This window comes from Anopheles funestus, chromosome 3RL, assembly GCF_943734845.2.
Source record: "Anopheles funestus chromosome 3RL, idAnoFuneDA-416_04, whole genome shotgun sequence".
Lineage (NCBI taxonomy): Eukaryota > Metazoa > Arthropoda > Insecta > Diptera > Culicidae > Anopheles > Anopheles funestus.
In genome coordinates this window covers 16,734,777-16,762,411 of record NC_064599.1, presented here as the reverse complement: position 1 = coordinate 16,762,411, position 27,635 = coordinate 16,734,777, and the positions used below count along the sequence as shown (strand labels likewise).

The window sequence follows — 27,635 nt, the reverse complement described above, 5'->3', positions numbered from 1 at the left end:
GGACACATAAAATTTGAACCAAGTCAGCCAATCCGTTCTCCATTTACTGGACCTTAATCGAGCAGTGGCTGAGAAGCGACAACGGTAGGATGGTGATACAATGACTCAATTAGATTATAGCTAACATGATTTTACGCAAAAGTGAGCGTTCAGCATTATTATGATATTTTTTCTGAGATGCTTTTGAATGGTTCGTTTGAATTATAAAAATTGCGCTAACTTGCAAATATTATTTTGAATAGAGGACTTTCTTTATTGTTGTTGTTAAAGTTTCTATTCAATTTGCTGTTAAATGTTTAAGATTAAATGATTTTTTCGGTGGAAAAGCACATATAATAATTATAGTACGAGGATAGACATTAGTATATGTGCACGCTATGTTCATGTACCTGTCAGCTGGGTCGGAATACAAGATTTTCTTCTTTGGAAAAGCAATATCTTCTTCTTCATGGGTTCACGACCTCTAAGGTCACGGCTGCCATTTTTGGCTAACTACACTTATTTTGCCGTTTTGTGTGGAACTGGCGCCGTTTATCACATATACCTCCGGGCCGTCCCGGAAAGCAGTATATTAGATCTAACTATTAACAAACTTGTGTAAATATCAATTCCAATCCAATAATACTGAAAAGCAGAACCTGTAGTGTTTTTTTTTTAATTAGTTATATCCTTTAAGGCAGTGCTCTCCATCTGCAGAAAGTTACTGCGAGCTCCAGAAAGATGATGTTTTGATTCCTCATTTGGAGGAGCACTCAGACAATTTGCCTGTTTTCGAGCAGAATAATGCCTTTATTCATGTGTCGAATTCCGAAGACATGGTTTTAGCAGAAGAAAATACCCGTTCTTGTGTAGTCAGCATTATACTGAGAATCTTTGGAAGATAATGGCGTCAAAGGTTTTCGCAAATGGACGACGCAAATGTACGACAACGTAAAATAGCTCAATGCTTGAATTAAGGAATGCTGGCAGCAAATTGACTCGCAAATCATTGAACACCTCATCGATTCTATAGCAAAGCGAATTTGTGAACTCTATAAGAACAAAGGAAGATCTACGAAACACTAATCAATCAGCATATATGCAAATTCTGCGTATATCAAATATGCTTGTCTCTCGGGGACCACTTTTCTAAAACAATATTATATTTACAATTGCTTTGTTTGCCATCAAAAAGGGAAGAATAAATTCTTCAAAAATAAAATCGCTTGAAATTGCAAAAAAAAAAGTTTTTAAACGATCGAATCAGCGAACAACAAAGTCAAATGCTCCGCAGACCATAGGTTGAATCCAACTGCTTTAAGGAGTCAAGATGATTGAGAGTTTTAAAATAGAAACAACCATCACTTAACCATACCTTCAAGGGCTGAACAATATGCGTGTTGTTTATTTGCCAGAACGCCTTGTTATGAACAGCTCATAAAACATTTTCAATCGATCAAACATAGACCACGTCTAGTGCTTAGACAAATAAAACGATTGTCCTACCGGGGTGCTGTGTATCTGATACAACCGATGATGAACCATTTGTTTGCTATTGTCCGTACGGTCAACATGCGTGTCCTTGGGAAACGTTTAGCAATGTAGCATAATAGTATTCTTGCTTTAGTTCATCATTATAATCATCATCAGCGGTGAATGGTGAGCTATCGAACGCAGACACATCCATGAATGGATGATGTCAACTTATACCGCAACTTCCTCAACCATCACGATCAGCAAAGTACCCGTCCTCGGGACCACACTTGTATCGATAATCTGCTTAAGTGGGTTCCCATTTTCCGACATCGCTGTTGCCTCAAAGCGATACGGAGCAGTACTTGTGATCTTCACGACCACACATACGCACCCACTCAAACGGTCTAGAGGATGTAAGCAATTTTTACGCATGACGAAGAAAACAGCAGCATGAAGCAAAAAACCAGGAAAATAATCTCCCATTATCGAAACATTCACATCCACTGTATAACGTCGGTCGGACGGTGGATGTAAGGATGGAAAGCTCTCTAGCCGCGAGCATATAACGCAGAATCTGTCGACTCTGGCACGTTGAACAACGGTACGATTGGGGCGTATTTCTTTCTTTACGCTCAATTGTTCGATTCCGCTACATTTATCAAAAACAAACGAAGGCAAACGTGTAACAAACAAACGTAAGGGAAAAATGGGCATTATTTATGGGCCCTAGGCTTATCTGAAACACTTTCTGCCTGAGCGGAAGTGAAACGTTTTATGAAGCACATTTTCTACATAGAGTGATGAATTTTTTTGTAATTTTATTATACTGCGGAATGGCAATATGATGGATGTGAGTGCAGCACAGTTAGTTGTCAATATTGTTTCATGAAAGGCATTATTTATTATTTAGTATTAACGTCATCTCCCACACAAAACACCTAAAGGATAATATTTCGTTAAACACGTTACAAGCACTTGAAAACGACACATTTTCGCACCAGCTAATCAGTTCGCTTTTCTAAAGCTCTAGAGCTGTATTGATATGCCATGATTGGCATTTCATTGAAGAAATAACGCTGACGCATACCGACGATCCTCCGTGATGGAGGCGCCTGGTTGATGGTAAAGCATTTGTTGCACACGCATTTAGATGATGCTTGCTGCTTAGCTAAACTGTTTTCTCTGATTCGATTGCTCCTTTGCTAAGCATAGCACCCACCCAGCGTGCAGCGTGTCAGAAGCAACCAGCAATCAACAGCGATAAATCAGTTTTTCCCTCCATCCTTCTCCTCTATCACACTCATAATATGCTTATTGAATCTGAATATCCCTCTACAAAATCCTGTCTAAAGCTGCTCAAAGGTGATACGTGGCCCGCACACACACACTTATTGCTTATGCCGTGCTTATTATGCTCGTCGTACACTTGCGGCGAACGCGCGTATGGCGTAAACAAGGATCATGATTTGCTCATCCGTACAGCTGTGCTGCCTGGAGATGACGCTGATTGGTTTCTCATGGTAAATCGTCAGCACCGAAAGTACCAAAACTGTTCGACCTTGGCAGCAAATCGGGCGGCTTTTGGATACTCTTGGCCATTCAGCCTTCATCGTAACACCCACGAGTGGGGCTTAATTAGTGTGCGAGTGTTGTGTACAGGGATGGAAGATTTTCCTAGTGTTAACGTATGTTACTCGCGTGCTTCATTATGCGGACAGTTTATTAGTGTACGGAAATGGTGAGAAAATTAATGTATGAGAAGTAAGGAAGATGTGTTTCTCCTTTCGGGATAGTATAGTCACTCTTTGGGGAGCAATTTATTCAGTTGAATAATTATTGTAATGGAGTTAAAAGTGGCGAACAATGCCACATGTCAAATCAGAGTCAGACAATGTGAGTAAAGTGATATTTTTTCTGTTTTAATTTTTTCACATTACATCTGCTTACAATAAAGAAAACACATTAAAAATGTATACCATAGTAATGTATACCAAACATAATTTTGTGAGCAAATTTAATAAATATCTTTCAACAAGTATTCATTTTACTTTAATTATTTAAAGTTCTCCGAAGGTAAATACTACAAACACAATCAACACGAAGTTTCAGCCACCTAAACCTTCATGGAAAGTAGAATGAAGCATTGTTTTCCTTGATTAGAATGGTTTTTAAATTGAATAAATCTTCCTGTTTTATCACACAAATACTAAGGTGTCATTGTTAATGGCATTGTGTTCAATTGAACAAATAATGAAGCAATTTTATATTCAATTGTGCCACACCAAGACAAAACGAATAGAGTTTAGAGAGCATCAGTTCGACTTTTAAAACGCAAAATATATTCCAGCTTTTTAAATAGAATTGTGTTTGTGTTGAAAGAATAGAATGAAAAGCAAGCTTCGGCTCTTTCCCCAAGAGCCTAAAACCAAGAGCATCAACTCTTACCACGCTTAAAACACATGCTCAAGCAGTGCAGAAAACCAATTTTCTTTCCCGAAGCACGTGCAAATGAAATTCAATTTTCACGCTGCAAATCGATTACGGTACCGAAACCATTCCTAGGCCGGCGTTTGCATTCGTGGAAAAACGGGCTACGACGAGTGCGGATTTCTTGGTACAGACGTTAGCCACGAATATCTCGAATTTGGTACGGATTTTTCTACCTTTTGTGCCCCCGCATCATCTATGGGATGGATGGATGAGAATTGTAGGATCATCAAATTAGCATAAAAGCCGCTTCCGCATCTTGATTATGCTTCTTCGCGGTAACGTTAAATCACGCCCGTACGTTAGCTCGGTTGCTTCTTGGTACCGTAAGCGACAGTCATAATTCGTCTGCAGGAAACAAACACTGCTGGCGTTGATGTGGTGGTATGATTTTTCTACCCATGCTAGACGAGTCGCTTCTAGTTCTGTATGTGACTCGGTTTCCTTTAAGGGTTTGCTATCCTACCACATTCCCGCGAGATGTACGCAATCTAAATCGCGATCGAAGAAGATTATGAAAGTATGTGGTCAGAGTGGCGAATCGGCTTTAATGAACTTTTGTGTGGTGTTTGTTTTGGTAGCGTTAATAGGGGCATGGAGGTTTTATTAGTGACAGAAGATTAGCTTTTAGCTGACTTAATCACACATCGGAAGAAAACCAGAAAACTATGGTGCTGTTGTCATGGGTTTTTGGCGAAACCCGACAGGCAAAAAGACGAACAGTTTCATATTAATCTTTTGCATGTAAGTGAAGCTGTCAACAACATCCAGGAAAGCTCGATTTTGTTGGCAATAATAAGGTAAACAAACATAAATTCAAAAATTAGATCGGTTGAGTGTCATTAAATATTGTAAAGTTTGAAAAAATCGAGTGCCTTTAATTATGTGAATTATTGTGAATGTAAATATTATCCAATAAATTCTATAAATTTGCCCATCTTCTAAGGTCTTAGCCTTAGCTTTTTTTGTTGGGAAATTTAGCAACATTTATAAATTGATGTATTTTAATGCGAGTTTGTTGAAATAAGTTTCTTTTCACTGAAATAATGCCTTAAATAAAAAAATAATAAAAAAATACAAAAAAGCTAAAAAAATCTATAAATTTTATAATCTCCTAAGGCTATAGCATATGCTTTTTTTTGGGAAATTTAGCATAATTTATAGATTGATGTATTTTAATGCAAATGTGTTGAAATAAGTTTCTTTTCACTCAAATAATTGCTGCATTGTTAATGAATTTATTACTGGTGTGTTGAACTTGCTTCAACAATGTTGAATTCAAGCATAATTCATTGATTTATTTTAATTCAAGATTATTTTCTCTCTAACGGGAAAGCTTGCACGAGAAAAGTTAAACAACCTTGAAGTCGCGCCAGAATCGCAAAATTATTTTGGAAAATTGAGCTACTTTTGTCGTGTTCGCAAACGCGACAATTGTTAAGCATGTAGTAACGTGGTAAGACGCTACTAAGAAGTGTTATCTTAATGTCTAGCTGTCCATTTTATTACTTTAATAAAGCCTCATATTACAAATTGAAGCTCAGCATGACCCTGCTGGTTGGTGTTCGAATTAATATCATGGAATCAGTTCTTATCAAAACCCGTCAGTACATCAACTTGTTCATCAACTTATGAGTAACGTCTATGCATCAACATGTGCGGTTGAACAAGTTGTTCAACAAGTGCGCTAGGTTCCAATTCTGTATATCCAGTAGAATCCAAAATGGCCTCGTTTCACAGCATTCTCATTTGCTTCAAATTTAATTTGAACACTTTTGTCCGCCCAAAGATTTGTTTTCATAACTTGGCTATAGATGGCGAAGTCAATAATGAAAATGGAAAATTCGAAATTAGTACATTGATTTTTTTCGTGATCTCACTACACAACACTTACAGTACACTACACTTACAGTATGAATGATATAAAATCGACTTACATTCACTTTTTTTTTATTCATAAAGAACGGCCTGGACTTACATTCACTTTTAATAAGGCAAAATTGAAAAAGCAAACAGTTTAACAATCATCTCGTTCTCCACGTTATTTTGATGATGGTAGATGTAAACCCTCATCCACTTTAAGACACTTCGGGAAAACAAGCATCCCCATTGAACTATTAAGAACTCTAGACCTACTTTACGATATGATGATCATTATACGTCCAATTTGTTGAATAATGTTCATCATCATCCTCTGTGCCATAGAAAGTTCCTGGAACTATGTTCTCATCGCTTAGAAGTACGGCTTATACTTAGCACTTTTTTTTGCTCGTTTACACTTCGTTCGTTTCGCTCGTAAAGTAGAGTGATTAACCATTCCCCGCATTTATGCTTCTCCGAAATATTTGCTGTTGTACTACTTCCGCTACACTAGTACATCACTCAAATCAGAAACTAAATCGTTTGTAGTTCTTTTTCAGCACCTTCCATTGTTCAACGCTGTGGTAGCGTAAAGGAGTAGATAATGAAAATGAAGCATCTCTCATGTTGAACTTGTGATCAACAACTTTCCAACGGCTCTGTTCCTTTGCTTCTGGGACCTGTTTTAAGATATTTTTTGCTCTCTCTATCTCTCCCCTTCGTACCATTCCATCCCACCGACAGCAATCAACCATCGTTGGGTCAGAGGCGAAATGCCTTCCCATTTTCTTCACCATCTCCATCACGGGGCTGATTGGCTTCGCCAAGCAAGGATGATAGCTGTGGGAAAGAAAATAACCTCACACAAGGGATCGATGATAGACTACGGAAAGAATGAAAGTTTTCTACTCCCATACCATTAAACCTTCGAGTAGGAAAAGTCAGTGAAAAATAACAAGGCAGACGTGAATTTTCCTGCAACGTAATTTTCCTTTCAATCCCGCCACGACCCGTCAGTTCTGATAGCATTTTCACTCGATTGAACAACCGATTTTTCATCGTTTTACTATCGAATCGAAGGAAATGGTATTTTTGGGACACGAAGAAAATGATGACGATGATAATGATGATGAGGAAGGCAACTGAACTGAACGAAGAGAAATCAGAACAGTGAATGAAAAATAATTAGAAACAAGCAAATTGATCCACGGCGGCTCATCCGTCCGGCGTGACTGGAAACATCTGGAAGATAAATTATCGATGCAGCCGGCACACGATGCGGAAGGATAATTTATTTATTGCATCAATAAGAATGTAATGCATTGCTGGACTGTTGGTGATTTATAGTCTTACGAAACAACACAATTGAAATATAACAGAGGAACAAAAAAAAAGTTTTATGAATAGCTAATGAAGAAGAGCTTTCTATCTTTTCTATCCACCTCAAATGGTAGAGAAACCAACAGCAAAATAAAAAAAAACTTTGAGAGAGTGCATTAAAATGAATGCTAATTATGTTATGGTGCCTCTTTACACTTTGTGCATTGTTTTAATGAACTAAAAAAGGAAAAAAAAGAATGGTAAACCCACGAGTAAAAGCATTTTAATTGCTACGGTTCTTGTTTGCTTCGTTCCATTTTAGTTGCTGTTCATTGAAATGCAATTATGTTTCCCCGAAAATCAATGCAGCTTTTTTGTTATGTTTGGTTGTTTTTAGGCATGGTTTTTATATGTGTTTTCCAGTATGATATAGTTTTTAATAAATGGAATAGAAAAATAAAAAAGCTTACAATTCGGCATTCCAGTTTGGTCGTTCTATTTGAATTAAAAAAGGAATGTTGGTTAGTTCAATCAATTAAATTTCATGAACACATTTTAAATACTTTCTTAGAAAATTTGTTTCATACATCAGCAACAAATATTCCAACCCCATTTCCAAGCACAGTTTTAAAGATATTCCATGTGCGCACCACAAAACAAAACCACCACAGCTGCATTTAATTGTCTTTCATATTGTCTGTGTCACCATTTGCCGTTCGCCATTTCCACACAAATGTATGTTTTGCTAAATTTTTCTCCATCTATTGTAGAAAACCCGTGCTATCCAGCTTTTTTGTTTTTATTGTCACTGAAAATTGCGTTCCGGATAAACTTTTTATTATTATTTTCCTTTTTGGAAACTTCCACCACAGCCACACGTTCCTGCACATTCTCACACATAGCGCTGTGAGAGGGGAACAAAGCGAGACAAAGTTTATGCAAGCTTTTCGCAAAACGTACATACATTTTCGTGCCTCGCGTTTCTTTTTTTTCCTGATAGAAAGCTGAATGGTGGATAATTGCTTTTCACACCCATGCAAGGACTGTGAAGATCGCCGTAACGCCTTCGACAGCTTCATTGCATTTCGAACGGCGCGAAATGTGTAGCGCTCATAGCACCCAAAGGATCCAAAGCACCCGAAAGCACACTCAAAGTGGTCTATTTTGTGGGAAAATTGAGGCGAAACAGTTCTTTTTTTGTGTTGCCTATATTCCACTCAACACAGCTCAACGAACAACAGCGCAACCTCCTTACATGCAGTGTTTCGACAAAAAGTTTCGCGTGGCGCCTCAGTTGGGTTTGGGGCTTATCCTGGTGGTAAAGTGCCAAAGACTATTTCTTCAGTCTTTCGCAAAAGATTTATCTTCGGTTCGTTCGGTTCAGTTGTGCTGCCGTGCGTGGAAGAGATTATCATTTTACCAACTTTTGGGATGCAAGTAAAGCTGACAACCATGGGGACATATTTTTATGTTGGCTGTACTAATGACACTGGGACAGAGTCTGTTGAAGGTGGCAAGGGTGCCGGCCACGGAAGAGTACATGTGCAGTCGGTTGCATCGAACTGTGACAAAATAAGTTTTATGCCTATTAGAAGAAAATTCTCCACCGAATTAATATAAAAGCTTATACGAAAAGTTTTTCCACCCAGGAACAATATTGGAATGGATCACACTGATGGCTTGCTCTTCAAAGTTTCATTTAATTTTCTAACGAACCCGTCGAGCAATAAGGAAAATGCAACAAACATTTACAATGTTGGAGAGTAATCACCACTTACCTGATTACCGAACACACCGATACTGCAAGCCGATGAGACTTGATCCGGTCCGAACCAGACAGCCGCTACCTTGGCCGGAAGCGATAGGATGAACACCTGTGAGGCGGCCACAATTGACTGGCCCACAAAGCCCACCCAGAACAGGTCCGGGCTGATGGAGAAACACTTGACCCATGCACCGAGGCACGTACCCAGCACACCGCTAATGGCAGCAATTCGAAGTCCCTGGCGATGGGGAAGATAGAAAAACAGGAGCATGATTTAATGAACTATGGAACCAAATGGTGTCGAGACTGCTGTGTCGTTTTCATTTCTGTAGGGAATCTTGCTCACATTCTAACAGTTGGAAGTGTCTGCGGTACGGATGGAAATAGGAGAGGGAAGGATTTACTAAGTTACAATTATAATGATTCTGGTGACGTTGGTAGAGTTGAAACACTATGGGAATTTACGATCGATATGTGGACTTTTTCAAATAATTGTATGTACAATGTTTAACTTATTTGCAGAACAATTTTTAGAACATAATTATTTTTGTATCATTTGTATTATTTTTTTTAATTTTAATATATTTATGTTAATTATTAAAATATTTATATTAGTCTTGTGTCTTGTACTATCTAACTATTTGATTCAAGATTGTATGTGTTTTATGTCTGATCATTTCGCATAAAAGTTGAAGCAAAATAATTTATTAAAACATTAGAATATTAATAATTTTTTACTTATTTAAAACTAACTAACTAACTTTAAATCAACATACCAACAATAAATCAAAAGCAGACCCTACATATTCACCCCTTGTGCGTATAAATTCATATTCTAACAACAGCTGCAATGAAAAATGCTTGACGGGAAATTTTTTTCCACAACTTGCACTTCTGTGGGAAGCATATTGACCTTGCCAATGTGCTTCGCTTGCATAAAGGAAAAAAAATTGTACTGATTCACTTACAATTTTCCCTCCACTGCAGTACAATACTGTCCATTCAGAAGCATTTCAATAGTAACCACACTTGTTCAAAACCAAAGTGTAAAAAAAACCCAACTTACAGGGGCCGTTTGGGACAAATAACTTTTGCATCGCTCTTCCATTCTTCAGGACGCGAACGCTGGGTAAGTTGGTTTGTTGGGGCGGCACAAATACAGGGAGTAAAAGACAGATTTTATCTCATTAAAATAAATGAGGAAACATTTTCCGGCCGGCAGTGCGCGGTGACAGGCGTGCCAGACAGGCCGAGGTAAGTTAGAGTTCTCTAATCCACAAACGAGTAGCTTTTCCCTGCAGCATGCTACTATTGCTAGCTGGTTGTAACAGAATGTTCACAGTATGGTGTGCATTTATTTGCATTCGACATTTTCCGGCAGATAAGCTACAATTTTGCGGAAGCATCGGTACATGTGCGTGATATTGATACGGTTTCAGGAAAATGGCACTTCTTCTCGTTCCTGGACAATGTGTGCGTGTGTCGTTGGTTGAAGTTGTCTAGCACAACTGGGACAGATGCGATCGTTGCTAAATTTCATTGGAAAGCAATTTTTACGTCTTCATATTTTACTGATTTAAGCATAATTTTTTTTCAACATTTTTTTTGGAACATTTTTTTTAAAACAAAGTTTAATACGACTTTTTATAGTGCTACGCCATCTTTGAATGTTACTTGGAGATTTATGGCATCATTTGACTTATTCAACAATTTAAATATAATTTGTGAAGGGCAAAACTCAATGTATTTTGTTTTTCGAATTCTTAAAATATTTTGTTATTTGTTAATTGTAATAATAACTTTTTCCTACATTTTCCTACACAGTAGCTTTTCACAATTCGGGGCGGCCCGGTGGTGCATGTGAAAAACGGCGCCAGTCCACACGGCAGGGACCGGGTTCAAATCCCATCCGGACCGTCCCCCCGTAGCATGGACTGACTATCCTGCGACGTGGTAAAATAAGTCTTGATACGGCCAGGCCGTTCTAACCGAGCAAAAAAAAAAAAAAGCTTTTCACAATAGCAAAAAAAAATTAAAAATATAATTAATTTAACAAATATGATATTATTAAAAAAGATGGTAACGAAAAAATATGAACCAGAAAGAAAATGGCCAAGTCCCATGACACCCTATTCGTATCAATATTTTTAAATACTTCAACTAAATAATGGTACTTATCGATGATTAATGGATAAAAAGCTAAACAATTTTAGTTTTATTAAAATCGCTCACCACCTCGGTTTACAAGCTGATCAATATTGTGCATAAAACTACTAATTGAAAACCCATGTTATTGGCTATCGGGAATTTTCTCATCAACAGCCCCCATTCCAATAAAGTCCGATAGAATGCAAAAGTTGTAATTTTCTCCCTCGAATGCCTATGTTCCAGAACTTGCGTTCCATAATTGATTTCGCGGAAATGTAACGCACAGCCGAGCATGAGGACCTTTCGCTAATAAACCTTTTTCCTATCTCGGTTTGCGCTTATGCGTATCTTTCAAACAAATTGAAGTTGTTTTTTTGCGTACCTCATACACCTGCATCACAACTAACACCATGCAATTTAAATCTATTTGCATACACAGCTAACAAAAAACGGTCTAAAACCATTTGAAACGCTTCGTGTAACATTCCCGCCACATGAAATATTCAGAAGCACCCTTCATTGGAGCAATTGCATCGTAACCGGCGGTACTCGAAACTTACCAATTTATCCAAAATCCAGCTGGCCGGAAAGATGAGCGGAATGTACAGGATCATGAAAATCATCGACGTCCAGTCGACCCAGGTGCTGGTGATGTTGTAATATCTGTTGGCCAGGACAGTTTCGTACCGTTGCGGTCCATTTGCGATCCGGGACAGTGCGTTATGCCGGCACCGTTGACGAACGTGTCCATGAACCATGATTGTGGTTTTTTGTTTGACGATTTTGGTTCGGTTGGTTACGGACCGACACACACAGACCGACAGCATGTAATGAAAAAGAAAAGCCGACATTAGTAATTACTTACTGTACGTCACGGTGTGGTGGTCGTGTTTGAAGTTTCGAGAGGTAAAGGATGGGATTATGGACTTTTAATTAAAAGCCACACCGCTGCGGTACGATTGTCAAAGGTCAACAAGGGAGAACAAATCGATCTCCTTTACATAGCGTCCAGCCGGTTTTGGTACGTCCAGTAATAGCATTCTTCACGGAAGTAAAGCGAAAACTGAACGGCGAACAGATTGGCAGCCTTTAATTTAATTTATAAAAGGGTCACAGAGGATGGCAATCGAGTTAACTGAAGTAGTCCGGGAATGTTAATCGAATCGATTGCTCCAGCTTCGATTGGACTGGTTGATCCGGTGGAAAATTGCTTCATAAATCGAGTATCTGTGATGTGTAGTGTGTGTGCACAATCGTGTCCTCCTGGTCTGGGACATGGTAAACATAGCGCGGGATCATAACTTTACTCGACCACCCGATCCGATGATAACATTTCTGTCCCAAAACGAGGGGCAAAATAGGATCGTTTAATGTGTGCGATAGTGACCTTACTGTTACCGTTGGCTAAAGGGACTATGCCGTGGAGAGTGTATAATTTCATCGATAGGAAACCGAGCGCCTATTTATTGGCATTTGTGTGAAAGTTATTGCCTGACCAGTGCTGACCTTTCCGGTTTCCGATTCCGGGAATAGATTTGCTAAATACGATTCAATTTCGCGAAAGGAGCTTGTATTCGATGAATTAATTACATGCAGCGCATAAAGAGGAGTTTTAAAACTAGTTTCATGAAATGAAAGCTTAAGTTTAGCAGTGTTAATTATCGGTTTACAAATAAAAACATAATTAGAACAATATATTCCGATTTTGAAATAAAAATATTTTTAAATTTAGCATTTGTTGTTACCTTGATTCAATTAAGATGCTTCAATGGTAGTGAATTCAATGCTTTAAAACATATTACATTTTCATTAAAAATTTTTTTTTAATATTTTCTGGTATTGTACTACATAAAATGTATATACATGCATCCTATTGTTATCCTAACAAAAATAGGTAAAACATTCTCTACGAAACGATATGATAAACGATTCCTATTCATTGTTTCCTTTCCGTCACCTTATGGTGTTTGTCTTATTTCGAGCAAATCTATTAAACGAGAAGCTGGAATTGTTCCTTCAACACTCTTTTTTTTCTTGTCCTTTCACATGCTTCTTTTCACCCTGATACCACCTTTCTGATATGTTTATTTCCATTTCTTACGCTTCCGGCAACACGTGCAAACTATTTGCGTCCCAACCCGCCACCAACTCCAAACATTTCCTAATTCGTGTGTAAATGTTATTCTTCTCATTCTCTGGTATGGGCGGGTCGAAAAGCTAAAACGGTTTTCACTTCCAAATTTTTGTTTCTTTCTTTCTTTTGCTCCATACGAACTGAAAAACTGATCCAACATCCTGAAAAGAAATAGTTCACACCCAACACAAAGAGGGCATCGTATACCTTCATCAGGGGAAAAGGTGAAATTTCACTACCGATTTGGCTCGGTACGGCAATCTCATCGGTTTTATATGGAAGAATTTGCTCGCTTTTTTTCTTTTCTTTTTTTTCTCCTTTTCAATCGTTTGCTTGCACAACGGTGAAGCTTTATTTAAAATTCCTTCGCACGTTTGTAAGGCTTATCGTTTTCAAGCGCGACCAAACACCAAACTGTATGGCTGTCCTTTGCTTTCCTGTGTACATATAAAAAAACTCACACACATCTTAAGATAACACCAAGGAGATGTGTCGGTTGATCAATGCAATCGAACCCCATCATGGGACACTGGCTTTCCCTGAGGATACCTTCGCCATTTCATGGACATTATCAGATTGTAGAACGATTTTGTTTTTTTTCTTCGTTTTTTCGAGTGTTGTTTTGTTTACTGTATATATTTTCCCCTTATATTCTGGAACGGAACGCGATCAGCAGTTTCACCGCGTGGTCGTGATTGCTTTTCTCCATTCCACGGTTAGAAACGTGCCTCCGCCGAATATAGGAGTAACGAAAAAAAAAATTATAAAGAAAAGATCAACCTCTCGTTCTGTAAGCGCAAAGGTAAACAATATAATCTTCCATCCTTTTTCCACACTGCCGTAAAAAAGCAGTGCAACAGAAAAAGACAAATTCCCCATAGGGTCACACAAGCTTTCCCTGATGTAGACGCCTGGTACGGTGTACGTTAAAAAGAAGAAAAGCGTCCCTGCGGAAATGGATAAACCTTAAGCATCGTCGAGCGATAGAATTTAGAGTGAAGAAAAAAATGAAGACGAAAAAAAACTCTCCCTCAAGTAGGATGCTGCCTGCACACCATCTCGTAACTCTTCGTATAAGGATAACGTACAATGGCGGGAAGATAGTTTAAAGGTCAAAATAGGTACGAACGATAGGCAGCACGATGGATATTGGCTTCGTTCTATGACGTTCTCACTCGTGTAAAAGTCCGTTTTAACTTACCGCTGTACGATATTTGCGATGATACTGTACTGGATCCACTGCAGTGCATTCGAGGCGGAATACATCACGAAGATGGCCAGCACTATCCAGCGCCGTTTGTACACCCGGAACTCACCTGGCGTATGGTGTTTGGAGAAAAACGTAAGAAAAAAGGAAATAAAGAAAACATTAGTTTAACGATCTGCTGACGTACGGTTATGAAGCATTGCGAGTGTAACAGAATGATACAGATTGTAGTGTTTGGCTTTGGGGCAGATTTTAAAGCTCAATGGGTCTTTTAATCAATTAGAGCTGCTTTTTAAAGCTTTTTTTTGTTTTTACGTTTATAGTTTAGTTTTGTGTTTTGTTTTAGTACCTTGATGTCAGTCCTCTTTGTCAGTTGAAAAACTAGTTTTGTACATCAAATTGCATAATTTAAGGCGCTTCAAAATAAAACATTTTCATAAGTTTGAATTGGTGATATGAATAAAGAGGAAAATTTTAAATTTTAAAATTCGGATAATAAGTTTAAGTAATAAAAATATGTAATTAAAAACTCTCCGATCCTATCACACTTTGACAAGGTTTTCATTAGCAATCAATATATACTCCTCACATCGTTTGTATTGTTGCCAATGGTATCACTTAACCACATTAACAATAAACAGGTGAAAATGGAAGAAAAAAGAGAGAATGATGCGTCTTACCTGCTGGCAGGGCTGGTTTGTCGAGTGTCGCATTCGATCCATTCGTTGCCGGTGGTTTGATCAAATCCGACGACTTGCTGCCGGGCATGTACGCATCTGCTACGACCGTCACTTCCGGCACATTGGAATGCTTCAGATCCATTTCGATGTGGATGGTCGGTGTACAATCACGATGGTGATGACTTTTCTACTTATCAAAACTTTTTTTCTTCCGCTAAGCTTTCGCTGAACTTTGGTACGTTTTTTTTTCGTCTCCTCTCCGCTTTTGGTGGATAAGTTTAACTGTACGCCATACGCTGCGTTCGTTGAGCTTGTTTTATAAACTGCCAGTTCGTGATCGCGGCACACTCGTTGCGGTGTTGGGAAGCCGCTTCCCGCAGTAAAGAGTTTGCAAGAGCAATATTAAAAGTAGTAGTAAGGTACTGGATTTATTGTCATGTTACATTTCGTTATAAAAATGTTCACTCTTCCTCTTCGTCCCACATTCAACGTGCAGTGGGACGTTTTGTAAAGAGTGTGCTTTTATATTGCGCAGCGCTTCAGGCGACAGTTGTAACGCTTTTCATTTGAACTCGTGCGATTCCGTTTGCTATTTTTCCGCCCCCTATATCAACGGACTCATTCATTGGCTATAAATGTCTCCTGCAAATCAATATCTTTCTCAGCCTTATCGATCCATACCCGGTGTGGGGATATAATTTTCACGCCTCTTGATATTTTCGCTTCTGGTGATACGTGTGCGATCGCTCCACATTCAACTTACAGCCCATACAGCAACCGGCGTGCGAAGGGAAGCCTACGCTTACGAAAAACCCGGCTTATTAATAATGAAACAAACCTATTGATTTGTTTGCCCCGTTTGATGCAGTTTCTACACCTCGTTAGGTGAGCATTTGTTGTACGTTCGAGCCGTGTGAGCGTTCGCTTAAGAGCATAAGCGTTGTACGGCGTATGCTAATCCTGGTAATGCGCTCGGCATCACACGGTAGCGAAAGGTAGAGCAAAATCTATTTTGGGAAAGTGCACTCCGGGCGATGTAGTGGTTTCGATTCGATGGAAAGCGCTCGTTGCATTTTCCCCAAGATGACCCAGGAGAGAATGGCGCACGTACGCTAATGGATTTGCTGTTTCGGTGGTTCACGGGGATTTTCAAGGGTGGGGTAACGATGACTTGTAGCGAAGCGAATGCTGAAGAGGATGATTCGATGTCTGTAGGAAAAAAGAGAAAAACAAAAAACCTAGTTTTATTAAAGGTTCATGTATGATAGGAAAATGTAAATTGGTAAATTATTAACTACAAAAATAACTAGCTGTAAAGTCATAATCTGAAACATCTCCAAGATGCACGAATAAAGTAAATGCAGTGTTATCTGTGTCTGGATAAATATGTCTTCATATTATACTATTAATTTGAGGTTAAGTAATTGTTACATCATAATTCTCAGTAAGTACAATAAAATTATTTTTTATACAACAAACAAATAAATAAATATAGTAATTACATAAGGAAGACCAAAAACGATTATCATTTCATCACTAAGATCCTTGCAATACATTTCCACGCTTTTTTAAACCCCCAAAAGTTACTCTCAACACAAAGCAACATTATCCTTGCGGTGTAGGAGAAAAATCCTTGGAAAATCCGGAAACAAACTTTGTTCCATTTTCCACGAACACGTAACGCTGTCAGGGTTGTTTCCATTATCACAAAAACCCATCCGCACTCGTAAACGGATACTTTAATTTTTAGATTGTCCTGCTACAATGACTGTGGAGCAATTTGTGTGTCTCCGAAAATGGGAAGAAAAGGCTAATATTTCAGCAACACAGAAAAAGTGCGCGAAACACGGAACTGCCGGTGCGGCGACCATTAGTGTCGCTGTAATTTGAACAATTGTGGCACGTGTCCCAATGGTAGTGCAATTGCTACCACGTGATCCGTTTACGAAAAGAAAATGATGGTGTTAGCGATGGTTGCTCACGTTCACCGATGATGGGTCGTAACTTGATTACTGCACGGACGCGAGCCAATTTCCGTGACAAGACGATGCAACGGTGTCATAATTACGATGAGTGCATTCTTTACAATGATAAGAACACCCTAGGAAAGATGCTAACAAGATACTTTATGCGTTATTTTTTTTTTATTTCTCTCGCAAAAAAGTATAATAAAACTGCCATCACTTTTCATTTTCCTTCAGTGCTGTCAACAGCTGTGTGTTTTGTGGGACATTTTTTCCGAAGAAAAGCTCTCAAACACACCACTAAACAGCATGAGCGAACGGGAACTATTATTAGAAGACGGTTTTTACACCAAAGACATTAACGTGTGGCCAACGAAGTGAAAGTTTTTCAATTTTAAATCAAATAAGTATGCTCTTTCCTTTAGCAACTTTTCCGAGCTGCCGAAATGCCGGATTCAAGTTTCGATTTTGGGAAGCAAAAGTATCTTTTTGGTGCTTCTTTTGTTTGCTTGCCCACTTTTCGTCGGCCACTCGGAAGCTGAAGAGTCAACAGTTTTCAAGATCGTTTGTATTCGCTTTTTCAGCTGAGAGCCACAACAAACAGATGCGAAGTATGAAACTGTTTCGCGGGAAAGAAAAATACTCACGAACATAAGGATGAGGCGTTTTCTTTGCATAGTTATTCACGGAAGATTGGAAGAAACAAAATATATTTTGATTTTAATTGTTTTGCAAAGTGAATTTAAATCCGTTGATTTGTAAATGAATCAACGATCTGTTAAGAAACACCTGCTGAGGGGCTGTTTCACATGACTAGATTCACTTTCAAGACACCGACAGGAGTTACCCTACCAATTAAGCGTTTATAGAACACAATCAAACGTACGCGGCACAATCTAATCACCAGCGAAAGCATCTGCAAGTCGACAACAGGATGATAAGAGAACGTTTATTCTACACCAGATGCAGCCCTTTTTGCAAACAATTTCATTAAAAACGCGACAATGTCCATTAGATGGGAGTCTGATAGGAAAACTCGTGGATCGTTTTTCTTTTAAAGCACACAATTTATTTCATAGTTTATTTTGCTGGGTAAATTCCCTGCCATACCGTGACGAAATAAACGTTTGTAAGGCTTAGAGCTGAAACAATAATCAACGGAGTTTTATGGCACGCATTGCATGCCAAAGCCGTTCAGCTCCACCATTGCCAGCTGCACGATAGCAAATAGCTGTGCACCCTCCGTTGACAATGGATTCATTAAATGATATTATCAATTCAATCTCTTTATTCCTGGATAATAGATTTCATTTGACAATTAAATAGCACAATGTGTACAACGCCTTAAGGTATGCAATTGTTTCGGTAAAATTGTATTTTTAAAGACTATTAAATATTTCAGGGGTTGTCAAGTGATTTTAATACACAATAAACTATTTTAAATGTGCTAAAATAATATAACTAAAATTTGGATTCCATTAAAATATGTTTAAAAATATACTTTTATAAAAATGAAGAACAATTTAAATGCCTTTCTTAAGCAATTTCTTTCCAAAAGTAAAATGCGGATTATAGCAAAAATTTGCCATAACAAAGAAAAATTTGGTCAATTGCCAACAAAAATAGTTGAAATCGGCGACGGTGGATGACACTAATCCCCAACAACGAAAACATCACTTAAGACCCCACAAAAATAACATTAGTTATTTTCAAATTAGTTCTTCCCACCTTCCTCACTATCACATTCTTACTTCAACATTCCTTTCTTGAGAATGCAATTTTTCCCCTGCACGAAAACACTTGCTGAGTGCTATTTATCGTCTTATTCAATGTAGAACGCTTAGCAAATAGTACAATCGTTAGTGTCATGTTTCGCATGTTCAAATTTGCAGCCAACACCGAGTGAAAGTGCCTTTTGATTGGGCAACAAAATGTTTTCTGAATAACATATTATTTAAACAGAAAATCAGGAAACAAAATGTTGTAATTTAGTAAGTAATTTAGCATAAACGGTAGGAAAATTATCATAAAAATAATCGTTCTCTTTCATCACGTGCAACTCATTGCCGAAATCATGTCATTTTCATTCACATTCTAATTGGGCTTTGCAAACATTTTTCTTTCCCTCCATAACGAGATTAGATTAATCGGGAAAGTCTTGGAATGATTTGTGTTCTGTTATTGTTCATTTCCGCATCAAATTCCGCTCACTTCTTTCACTTGTGATATCGTTCCAGAAAAAAAAACCGCAAGCGCTTCCCGTATTGCATTCGATGGTGTGCCGTTTTGATAACTTTTGGGATACAAATCGCGCTATAAGAAACTTTAAGGCTGGAGCAAACTTGAAAGGAAAGCAAGATCGCTCGCACCACATTCCCTTGACATAGTTTATACGAACTTGAAAACCAACGCACTGAACCGCAAGTCGTCCTTGTGCTTCCATAGAAAACAACCACCAAACGATGCTGTCTTCCGGACGGTGTATCTTCTTCACTTTGGTTGACTGTTTGAATAGCTACTTCGTGATTATTCTTTCTACCCCAAACCTTAACTACCCTTGTGGGGTGAGTGGAGTTGAAAAATCCTTCACAAAATTGCTTTTGATCTTCGGTCGCGGTTTGCCTTCTCTTTCGATATCAACCAGAGAGTAGCAAAAAGCTCCAGTGGACGGATGATCGAAGGATTCTTTCTACTGTTTGGTAGTTTTTCTCCCTCGTGTTTGCATCTTTTGATGAGATTTGAGATAATCTTTGTACAATGGAGCATTAAAAATGTGAAATTTCTTTTATAGGTACATAAGTATTATCGTTTTCGTTTGCTAAATAATATCATGTGGGAAGTTTCATTTGAATTAATGTTTAACAAATAAATCTCTTTTAATTGTGTTACGACATTATAAATTAATTCAAATCAAACAATAATCAAAAGATTCCACCATTAATATAACAATAAACACAAAAGAAAATCGATTACAGTTCTTAACCAACAGACAAAATTACGATTGTTCGCTTCCTGGGCTTAATTATAATCATCTAGGTTCAAATCACTTCTAACAGCACAATATTTATTTCCCACGAGTATGTCCTCCAGTTTCTCGTTCCATCGTTAACGCAATGGCAAGAAAATACAAGACATCGGATGAGAAATGATCGACAAATACAGAGAAAGTAAACGGAAAACTCTCTACAAAGCAATCAAGCTCGCAAAACAAGTTTCCACTGTCCCACAGGAAATGGGAAAGAGTAGAACGAATTACATTCCATTTTTCATTCCACTACACGTTTGCTGTGTAACTTACCGACCAACCGATCGATGGAGGCACTCGGTTTACTTGCGGAACAGGCCTTTACAGTAAGATTTATTTACACTCAAGCTTGTGCGAACTGAGGATAGGGAACTTTTATTTGTTTCATTTTAACTCTCGCTTAAAAGTTGATCTTGAAACAAAGACTTTATTACAATGTTTTTCAATACCTTGCATTTATTATTAAAATGGAAATATAATGATGATAAGATCAGCAATAGGAATGACGCAAACATCTTACAAACTAAACAATTTCCGTTACATATCTTCTCGTTTGATGTTTTCACAAAATTTACATTGTTTAAAATTGTAAAAGAATATTTTTAAAAGCAGTTATTAAAAATATCTCATTCAACATCAGCACCCTCCCTTCGAGGGGAACATTAAATAAAACAAAACTCCCCTTCGTTTGATTTATGCATGAGCATGTTTTCAATCGCGGTTTTATGTGATGCAGAAAATAATAGGCACAGCCGTTTCACAATACCAAAATACGCAAGAAAAGAATAGAAAAACACACACAAAATTTTGCGGTATTTTCAAATATTTGCATACCAAGCAGTGTACTTCAAATGTATCTTTTGCTGACGTCAGACAGAAAGGTGGAAAATTCAAATTCTCCTTCTCATTTCTTGGGCGCTTCAAAATGTTTTGTCCTTATTTTAATGTACCGGAAAATGCAAACACGGCTTTACAAAGCGTAAAGTCTATCGCCTCGCTACGAGTAAGCAGAAAGAAAATGGACGGGAAAACATAAACAAGGAAGTGTATTACATTAATGCCAAATTGCAATCGTACCTTCATTTGAAGTGCATCATTTGTTTGCTTACTGTACTGTTGCAATCCTTACAATCGAATTCCTTTGATGTAGCCATTTTAATTAAGTTCGTTTACATTACGAATTTTTTTAGTGCAGGATATTAACAAAGTTCAAAGGAATTCGGGATCGGAAATGTTGTAAGTCGATAAATTACGTTATGATATATCCTCTTTGTGAAAATATTCATTTATCTGATTTAGCATTCAGATGAGGGATGGAAATCGAACCTAAAGTCATTCGAAAATCGATGTAAAACACATCAAAAAGTAATGTTAATGTTTTATTGTCTCTAAAACAACGTGTAAAAAGGGACGAAATAAATAAAACCAAATAACAAAATAAGGAAAAGTACGGCCAAAGCCGCAATCATGAGTTTTAAATAAATAAAATAGCAAAATGAAAAAACTTGGAAAAAAATGAAAAAACCATCCGAAACAAGCATAAAAAAGGAATAGAAAAATCATTTAACAACCGAAATCAGAAATTGAATAATTTGATGCATATTAAAGTATACTTTATATCATCAAATCTTTAATGAACAGCAATGAAAGGAAGTGTTGAATAAATTAAGTTTGTTTACCACAGACAAAGTTGTGAAATTATTGTTCTGCCGCCATTCAAACGAAGTTTATAATCATCCTGTTGTTAATGGTGTATTTCCTAAAGGAAACGTGAAACTTGAATGACACTGATTATGGGTTGTGTCAAAGTTTAAACTCTATCATCTTTTAACTTTTCCACCCTGCCACAACAATGCCACAACTTGCTACGACGGGGGGGAAATGCAACCAATAAAACGGAAAATAGAAAAACAATGGTAACTCTCCGCCGATTCATATCCTGTCCGTAGCAATGAAGGATTCCAAAATATGGCGTCGAGACAAAGTTTATTATAACGAAGCGTCACCTTTAGCTGGTCCACTTGTCAGGGAAATCGTTCCGTTTACGAGCTTCTACTACCTTATTTGAGGGGTTTGATGGTACACATCAACAATGGAAAGCACTGAGACTGACAGTTCGGCACAAATGGTTTCGCAAATGATGGCACACCGATGGAAGTCTGTCGTAAAAATGCCAACACTAACGGTCGTTCGCGAATCGTTTCGTCCAGCGGGAATTAATAACATACCTTGTTTTTGTTTGCTGTGCCGTTTATCCTTAGTTTCGTTTGTTTATTCACCTTTAAAATACAAAAACAAAAGCTTAGCTTTAAAAAACTTCTAACAATCGTGCACGACAGTGATGGATGGATAACCAAAACGGATATAGAATATTGCCGTAAAGATTTCATTTCGATGTACTTCCTCAATTTTATCACAAAAAAAAATTTAGATTAAACTTTAGCTGACGGAACAATGTCCTGACAACGGGGCTTCGCAAGCAAGCTTGTACATAAAACATCACTACAAAACCTGTCAGCAGGATCACGTTTACCGTTTACCACCAAATTACCGGCGGTGTGTAAATATAATCCAACAAAATAATGGCCACATTTGGAATGATGTCAACCGAGTGGACGAAGAAATAATTTGCAATTTGTAATTTATCACCGCTTGCCCACAACAAAACATACAACAAGAAGGAAAAAAACATATCACAAAAGCTCAAGACAAAAAGCACAAAAAAGCTTGAAAGAAAAACGGCGCTACCTTGATGGATAATATCCACGCCCGCTGAGCGCGGCGTAAACGGCTCAAATTATTGATTTAAGGCTATTTTTCATTATAAACTTTCGTCCTGCCCGAAACAGGAATGGTAGGTACAACCAGTAGGTATATCGGAATTTTTGTTGTTTGCTCGAATGATGAATGAAAGTCGTCGTAGTTAATGGAGAATTCGTCAGCCATTTTTCTTACTTTTTTCCAATTTTGTCATTCCGGCCTAAGTCAGAGTAATTACTTTTACTCGTACCTTGGGCAAAGAAAACGATCCTTCCATACCGTACCGCGGTACCGATGCCGGATGTGTTGGGCATAAGATAAATTGTGCCAAAAATTTCTGTAATCGTAAATTAAACACTGGCAATAAAAGAACACGGCACCTTTATTGGATGATTTAAAGTTTCGCACAGTTGAGGCTATAAAATGGCATTAGGGCGACGGAAAATTGTCTCGAGTTCAGGTGAAGAAATTTGTCCAACCACCCCGATGGAGTAGGGATGGAAACAAAAGTGGTAAGTTTCGAAATTGTTTCACCTAGACCTTGATGGTTTTGTGTTGTTGGCGTTGTAGAGGTTCCCCCCATGGGAAAGTCAAATTCCCACCAGCAGACAAGGAGAGTAGGAGACTGGAGCGGCATCGTAATCGGAGAGCACACCATAAACTGGTCTGATTACGGTACGCCGATTATCTGGAGCTGTACGTAATCCAGAGAATTGAAACCAATTGGTCGTGGTTTGTTTGTTTGTCGGTCACATTAGGTGGAGGATGTGGAGGTGTGTGGATATGTGCTGGAGCACGGTGTAAGGAGCAGTGTTTGGAGCAATGTTTAGAGATTATACCAAACGAAGCTAGAAACGTTCGCATTAGAAATTGCTACGGTTTGCATGTTTTCCTTCGGCTGTTTCATTTAAACTGTGATGTTATCTTAATTCTTATTTAAAAGCTTCCTCCACGCTAAAGCTTCCGAAAGCCGAATAAATTGTTGCATTTCTAAACCATTAGAAGTTGGACTGGGCTCAACTGGATAAATGATTGTCGGTAATTCAAGCAATCTGTAATAGACCTGTTCTACAGTGACATACATGTACATGAGCTATTTAGCAAATGTCACCATTGATTGACATTTGCATGCAAATGCACTAACGCACGCATCAAAGTTGCAGCGATTGATTAGTAACAAATTGTGCCTTTATTGCAACAATATTTTGCAGGCATAATAATTTCCTTTTTGTTTTACCGTCGGCTAAATCATTTTCCACTCGATAGCAAACTGTTGCAAAAGGGGCAGATTTATTTTTACCTAAAAGCAAATCGATTATTTGATCGCTCTTCAAGGTTTTGCCATTAGCGGTAGAACCGTAACACCCCATCAAAACCACGATGTCACGTACATTGTCACGTTTAAAGATCGATTATGGTTTGTTGCAGGAGACGGCACACAAGTCACATTGGTAAGAGTGTTTTTGCAATGATGCCATTTTTTCCATTATTTTGTATCATTTTGTGTGGAGTGGAGAGACGTATACGGTGTCGTATCGTTACGCAATCTTGCGGTTATACGATAGCATCAGGATTGAGAGATCAAACACAGGCGCAGCCTTGGATGTGGAATGTTCCGGTTTTAATGAATTCCAAGGGCAACATCTAATGCATTAATTAATTGCACATGTTATTTAATTGCAATTATTATTTAATTAAAGATAGCTAGCAATAACTAGAAGTACTGTGTTTTTTCCTAATTTTAGTACACCAGTAACAAAGTCTTCTTTTTCACTGCCTTCTGCATAAGCAAACCAAACCTTTTATTTAATTTAAAAATCGTTCCTAATGCGTTAGACAAACGTCGCAAGACTCGCCCATTTTACCTATTAAATCGTTGTTTGTACGACCACAAACTTTGCGGTGCTCGTCTCTCTAAGTGATTCATGACCCGTTCATGATCGGCATGATTTGACTAAACAACAAGGAAAAAATGGAGGGGAAGTTTTGTGGGAAGTCACACAGAGAACCTGTTTGTAACCCGGGGGTACAGTATGCCCGACGACACACAGATTGTGAGATTGTGATTTTAAATTGTTTTCAGCTGTGATTGCATTACGCCAATATAGCAATTTGTAAGTATCCGGTAGTTTTGCCTGTGGGCTGAAGATGAGCGAAATGGGTTTGATAGTAGCCGCTTGACTGCAAACTACAAAATTATCCGGACTTTTATCATCAATGCAGTAACGCACTTAAACCGCCCACTACACACCGAAGGGTTGAACGATACTTTGCACTCGAACAGCTGATTCGATTTTATGGATGTGGATGTGAAATACGCTGAAAGCTGTCACAGTTTTATTACTGTCTAATAAGTGTATATCAACCGCTCAATATCAGCCTGATATCATCATGCTCGTTATTTATTCAAGTGCTGTACAAAAAAAATCCCCCCTAAACAGACGACCTACCTTCAAGCATCGCTTTCACACATCTGCTGTTAAGCGCATTTACTATTAACTGTGTGCGTGTTAGTGCGAAGTGATCCTAGTACAGTCGAAAACACTAAGCCATGGCTGCAAAGTTTAACCGACCTTACTCAAGCAAGTGATTAAGAACAAAAGTCCACGTTTTTTGTTTTGTAGTACGATATTTGCATTCAACCTTGATTATTGTTTTATAGACAGATCATCAAACTTGCTTATGAAAAGTGTAGGAAATTAAAAATTAGTGTTGATCCGGCAATGAAGGAAATAGGCGGTTTATATTAAATTATATAATTTAAGATGAATTAGAAAGAAATAAACTAAATTTTAAAAATGCTAGATAGATTTAGATAGGTTGTTATGATAAAAATCTGTTGCAGATGGTTGACATTATAAATTTTTATCAAATAATTAGATTGTATTGCAAAATAATTAAAATCTAGAAATTTTACCAAATTGATATTAGTGGTGAATAAATATTACAACCTGGAATAGAAAATAATCCAATTCTTGGACTACCTTTACAACTACAAAAATTGACATAAATTTCCTGTTTACTTCACAAAACTTACATTTTAAGAATCGCTGGAATTGTCACCAATATCGCCACACACAACCAAACCAACGGCAGTCACACGGGTGAACCACAGGTCACTACCTGCAAAAACGGTGGGCCTTTGTTTATTTGTTTTTCTTTGCGTGCCTTTAACCTTACGATCGCGTGGCCTAAGTAGCCCTTTAAACACACGCACACTGCAAAACCACACGCTTAACTTCCGCACGTTCGTACGATCACGGCTGGTACGTACGAAGGGCCCAGTACTTGAACCCCTTCCCCCGAGGGCGGGTTGCAATAGTCGCGCCCTAATCAGTATCAGCAGCCTTGCGAAGAGCGGATGGCGAGGGATCGAAGTACGCGCTCAGCTGACGGGAAATTGTTGCGGAATCATTCGATTCCGATATTGTGCTTATCAGCCGTAACCGTCCACTAGTCGAGTGGCTGTCGGTGGTTTAGATGATGAGTGCGTAAAGAGGAATAATCGGCCCCAGAGTGCTTGTACAGCGATCGTACTGAACGGTAGACAATGCTCATCCACAATACACCACTATCGCTGTTCGGTTAGCAAGGTCGTGAAAGTGTGTGTGTGTGCGTTTTTTATTTTCAACTTTTTTTTAAATTGAGTAACAATAGCGACAATAAAACTTAAGCAACAGTCACGCATTCACTTTAACTAAACTTTATTAAAAAATTTAAAAAAAACACAACCAATTTTGTTCACTAGCACCAGTGATGATACTCATCTAAACACTTCACTATTTGTCACTTCGAGAACTACAGTGTGTGTATTTTCACTTTGGAATTGAAAGCTCTGACTGTTTACTGTAGTAAATAGTATTAAAAGAACAAACACATCCAGCGAAAGTGCGTTGCACGTTGCTTTGACAAGTGGCCGACGATTGCAACTTTATTGCAAGCAAACCATAAGAGTGAGACCGCTCGTGAACACACACACAGCACAATAAAGACGGTTTAATAGCACAGACAGACGGGCAGACAGATAGGGGATAGGTCAGTTGAAACAGAAAAACCGAGTTCCACAAGGTGGACCCGTTTTGAAAGCGATCCGATACACGAACACAAAGCACGTGCACACCGGTTGACCGTTTGGTAGCGAATGTCGCACACGCGCTCGCAAACCGCTTTCGATAGACTTTTGGCGAACCGGTTGCTTGGATGAATCGTTTCGGGATAGAAATATCCCGCAACTACACTTGCCCGCGAAACGAGAAACTTTCTGCTGGTTTTTTGGTACGATGCTTTTGCTGCTTTGCTAAACCGAACTGAACGAAGGCATACAGTCGAATGCTGGCTTCGTTTGGTATGTGATTCGTTCTTATCATACCTCATCCGAATCGATACCGAGTGGTTTTGTTCTAAAACGGCATCGCGTATCATCTTGCTCACATACTCATCTCACCGCGTGCGAACATATACCACACTCAACTCACTGCATGTTGATGATGGCCATGGGTTGGAATTCTCCATTGCCATGGTCACGTCACTTTTGGTACAGCAACAAAACACCTGCGCGAGAGACGAAAAAGCTTTGCACTGCTTTAGGCGGTTTGGCTTCACAGCTTCACCCCAAAAACGAAGGGTTTCTCACTACGGTGAGCTAGAAAGTGCGTGAGAAGAATGGTAACTGAATCACGAGTAGTGACCGGTTCACCTTAACCGCCTGTGCGGTATGCAATACGCGATACACCTTTCGTTTTTAACAATCAGCGAAGAAACCGTATCATGGAAACTGTAAAACACTTTGTTTAAACGTAAAAATAACTGCACCGAAATGTGCATCGTGAT

The 27,635-nt window shown here is 38.4% G+C and overlaps 1 protein-coding gene across 1 annotated transcript in view; it reads right to left on the bottom strand.

Annotated features, from left to right (window-relative positions):
* The window catches only part of LOC125770362 (feline leukemia virus subgroup C receptor-related protein 2), a 39,821-nt gene extending 12,438 nt beyond the window's left edge, over positions 1-27,383 (bottom strand). Inside the window, exons 1-5 of the mRNA XM_049439852.1 lie at positions 25,843-27,383; positions 15,057-16,265; positions 14,371-14,485; positions 11,596-11,698; positions 8,901-9,125 (exon numbers count right to left, since the gene is read on the bottom strand). Of these exons, the coding sequence (XP_049295809.1) occupies positions 8,901-9,125; positions 11,596-11,698; positions 14,371-14,485; positions 15,057-15,198 (585 nt within the window). The 5' untranslated portion in view covers positions 15,199-16,265; positions 25,843-27,383. The remainder of the gene's footprint in view (positions 1-8,900; positions 9,126-11,595; positions 11,699-14,370; positions 14,486-15,056; positions 16,266-25,842) is intronic.
* Positions 27,384-27,635: the final 252 nt, after the last annotated feature.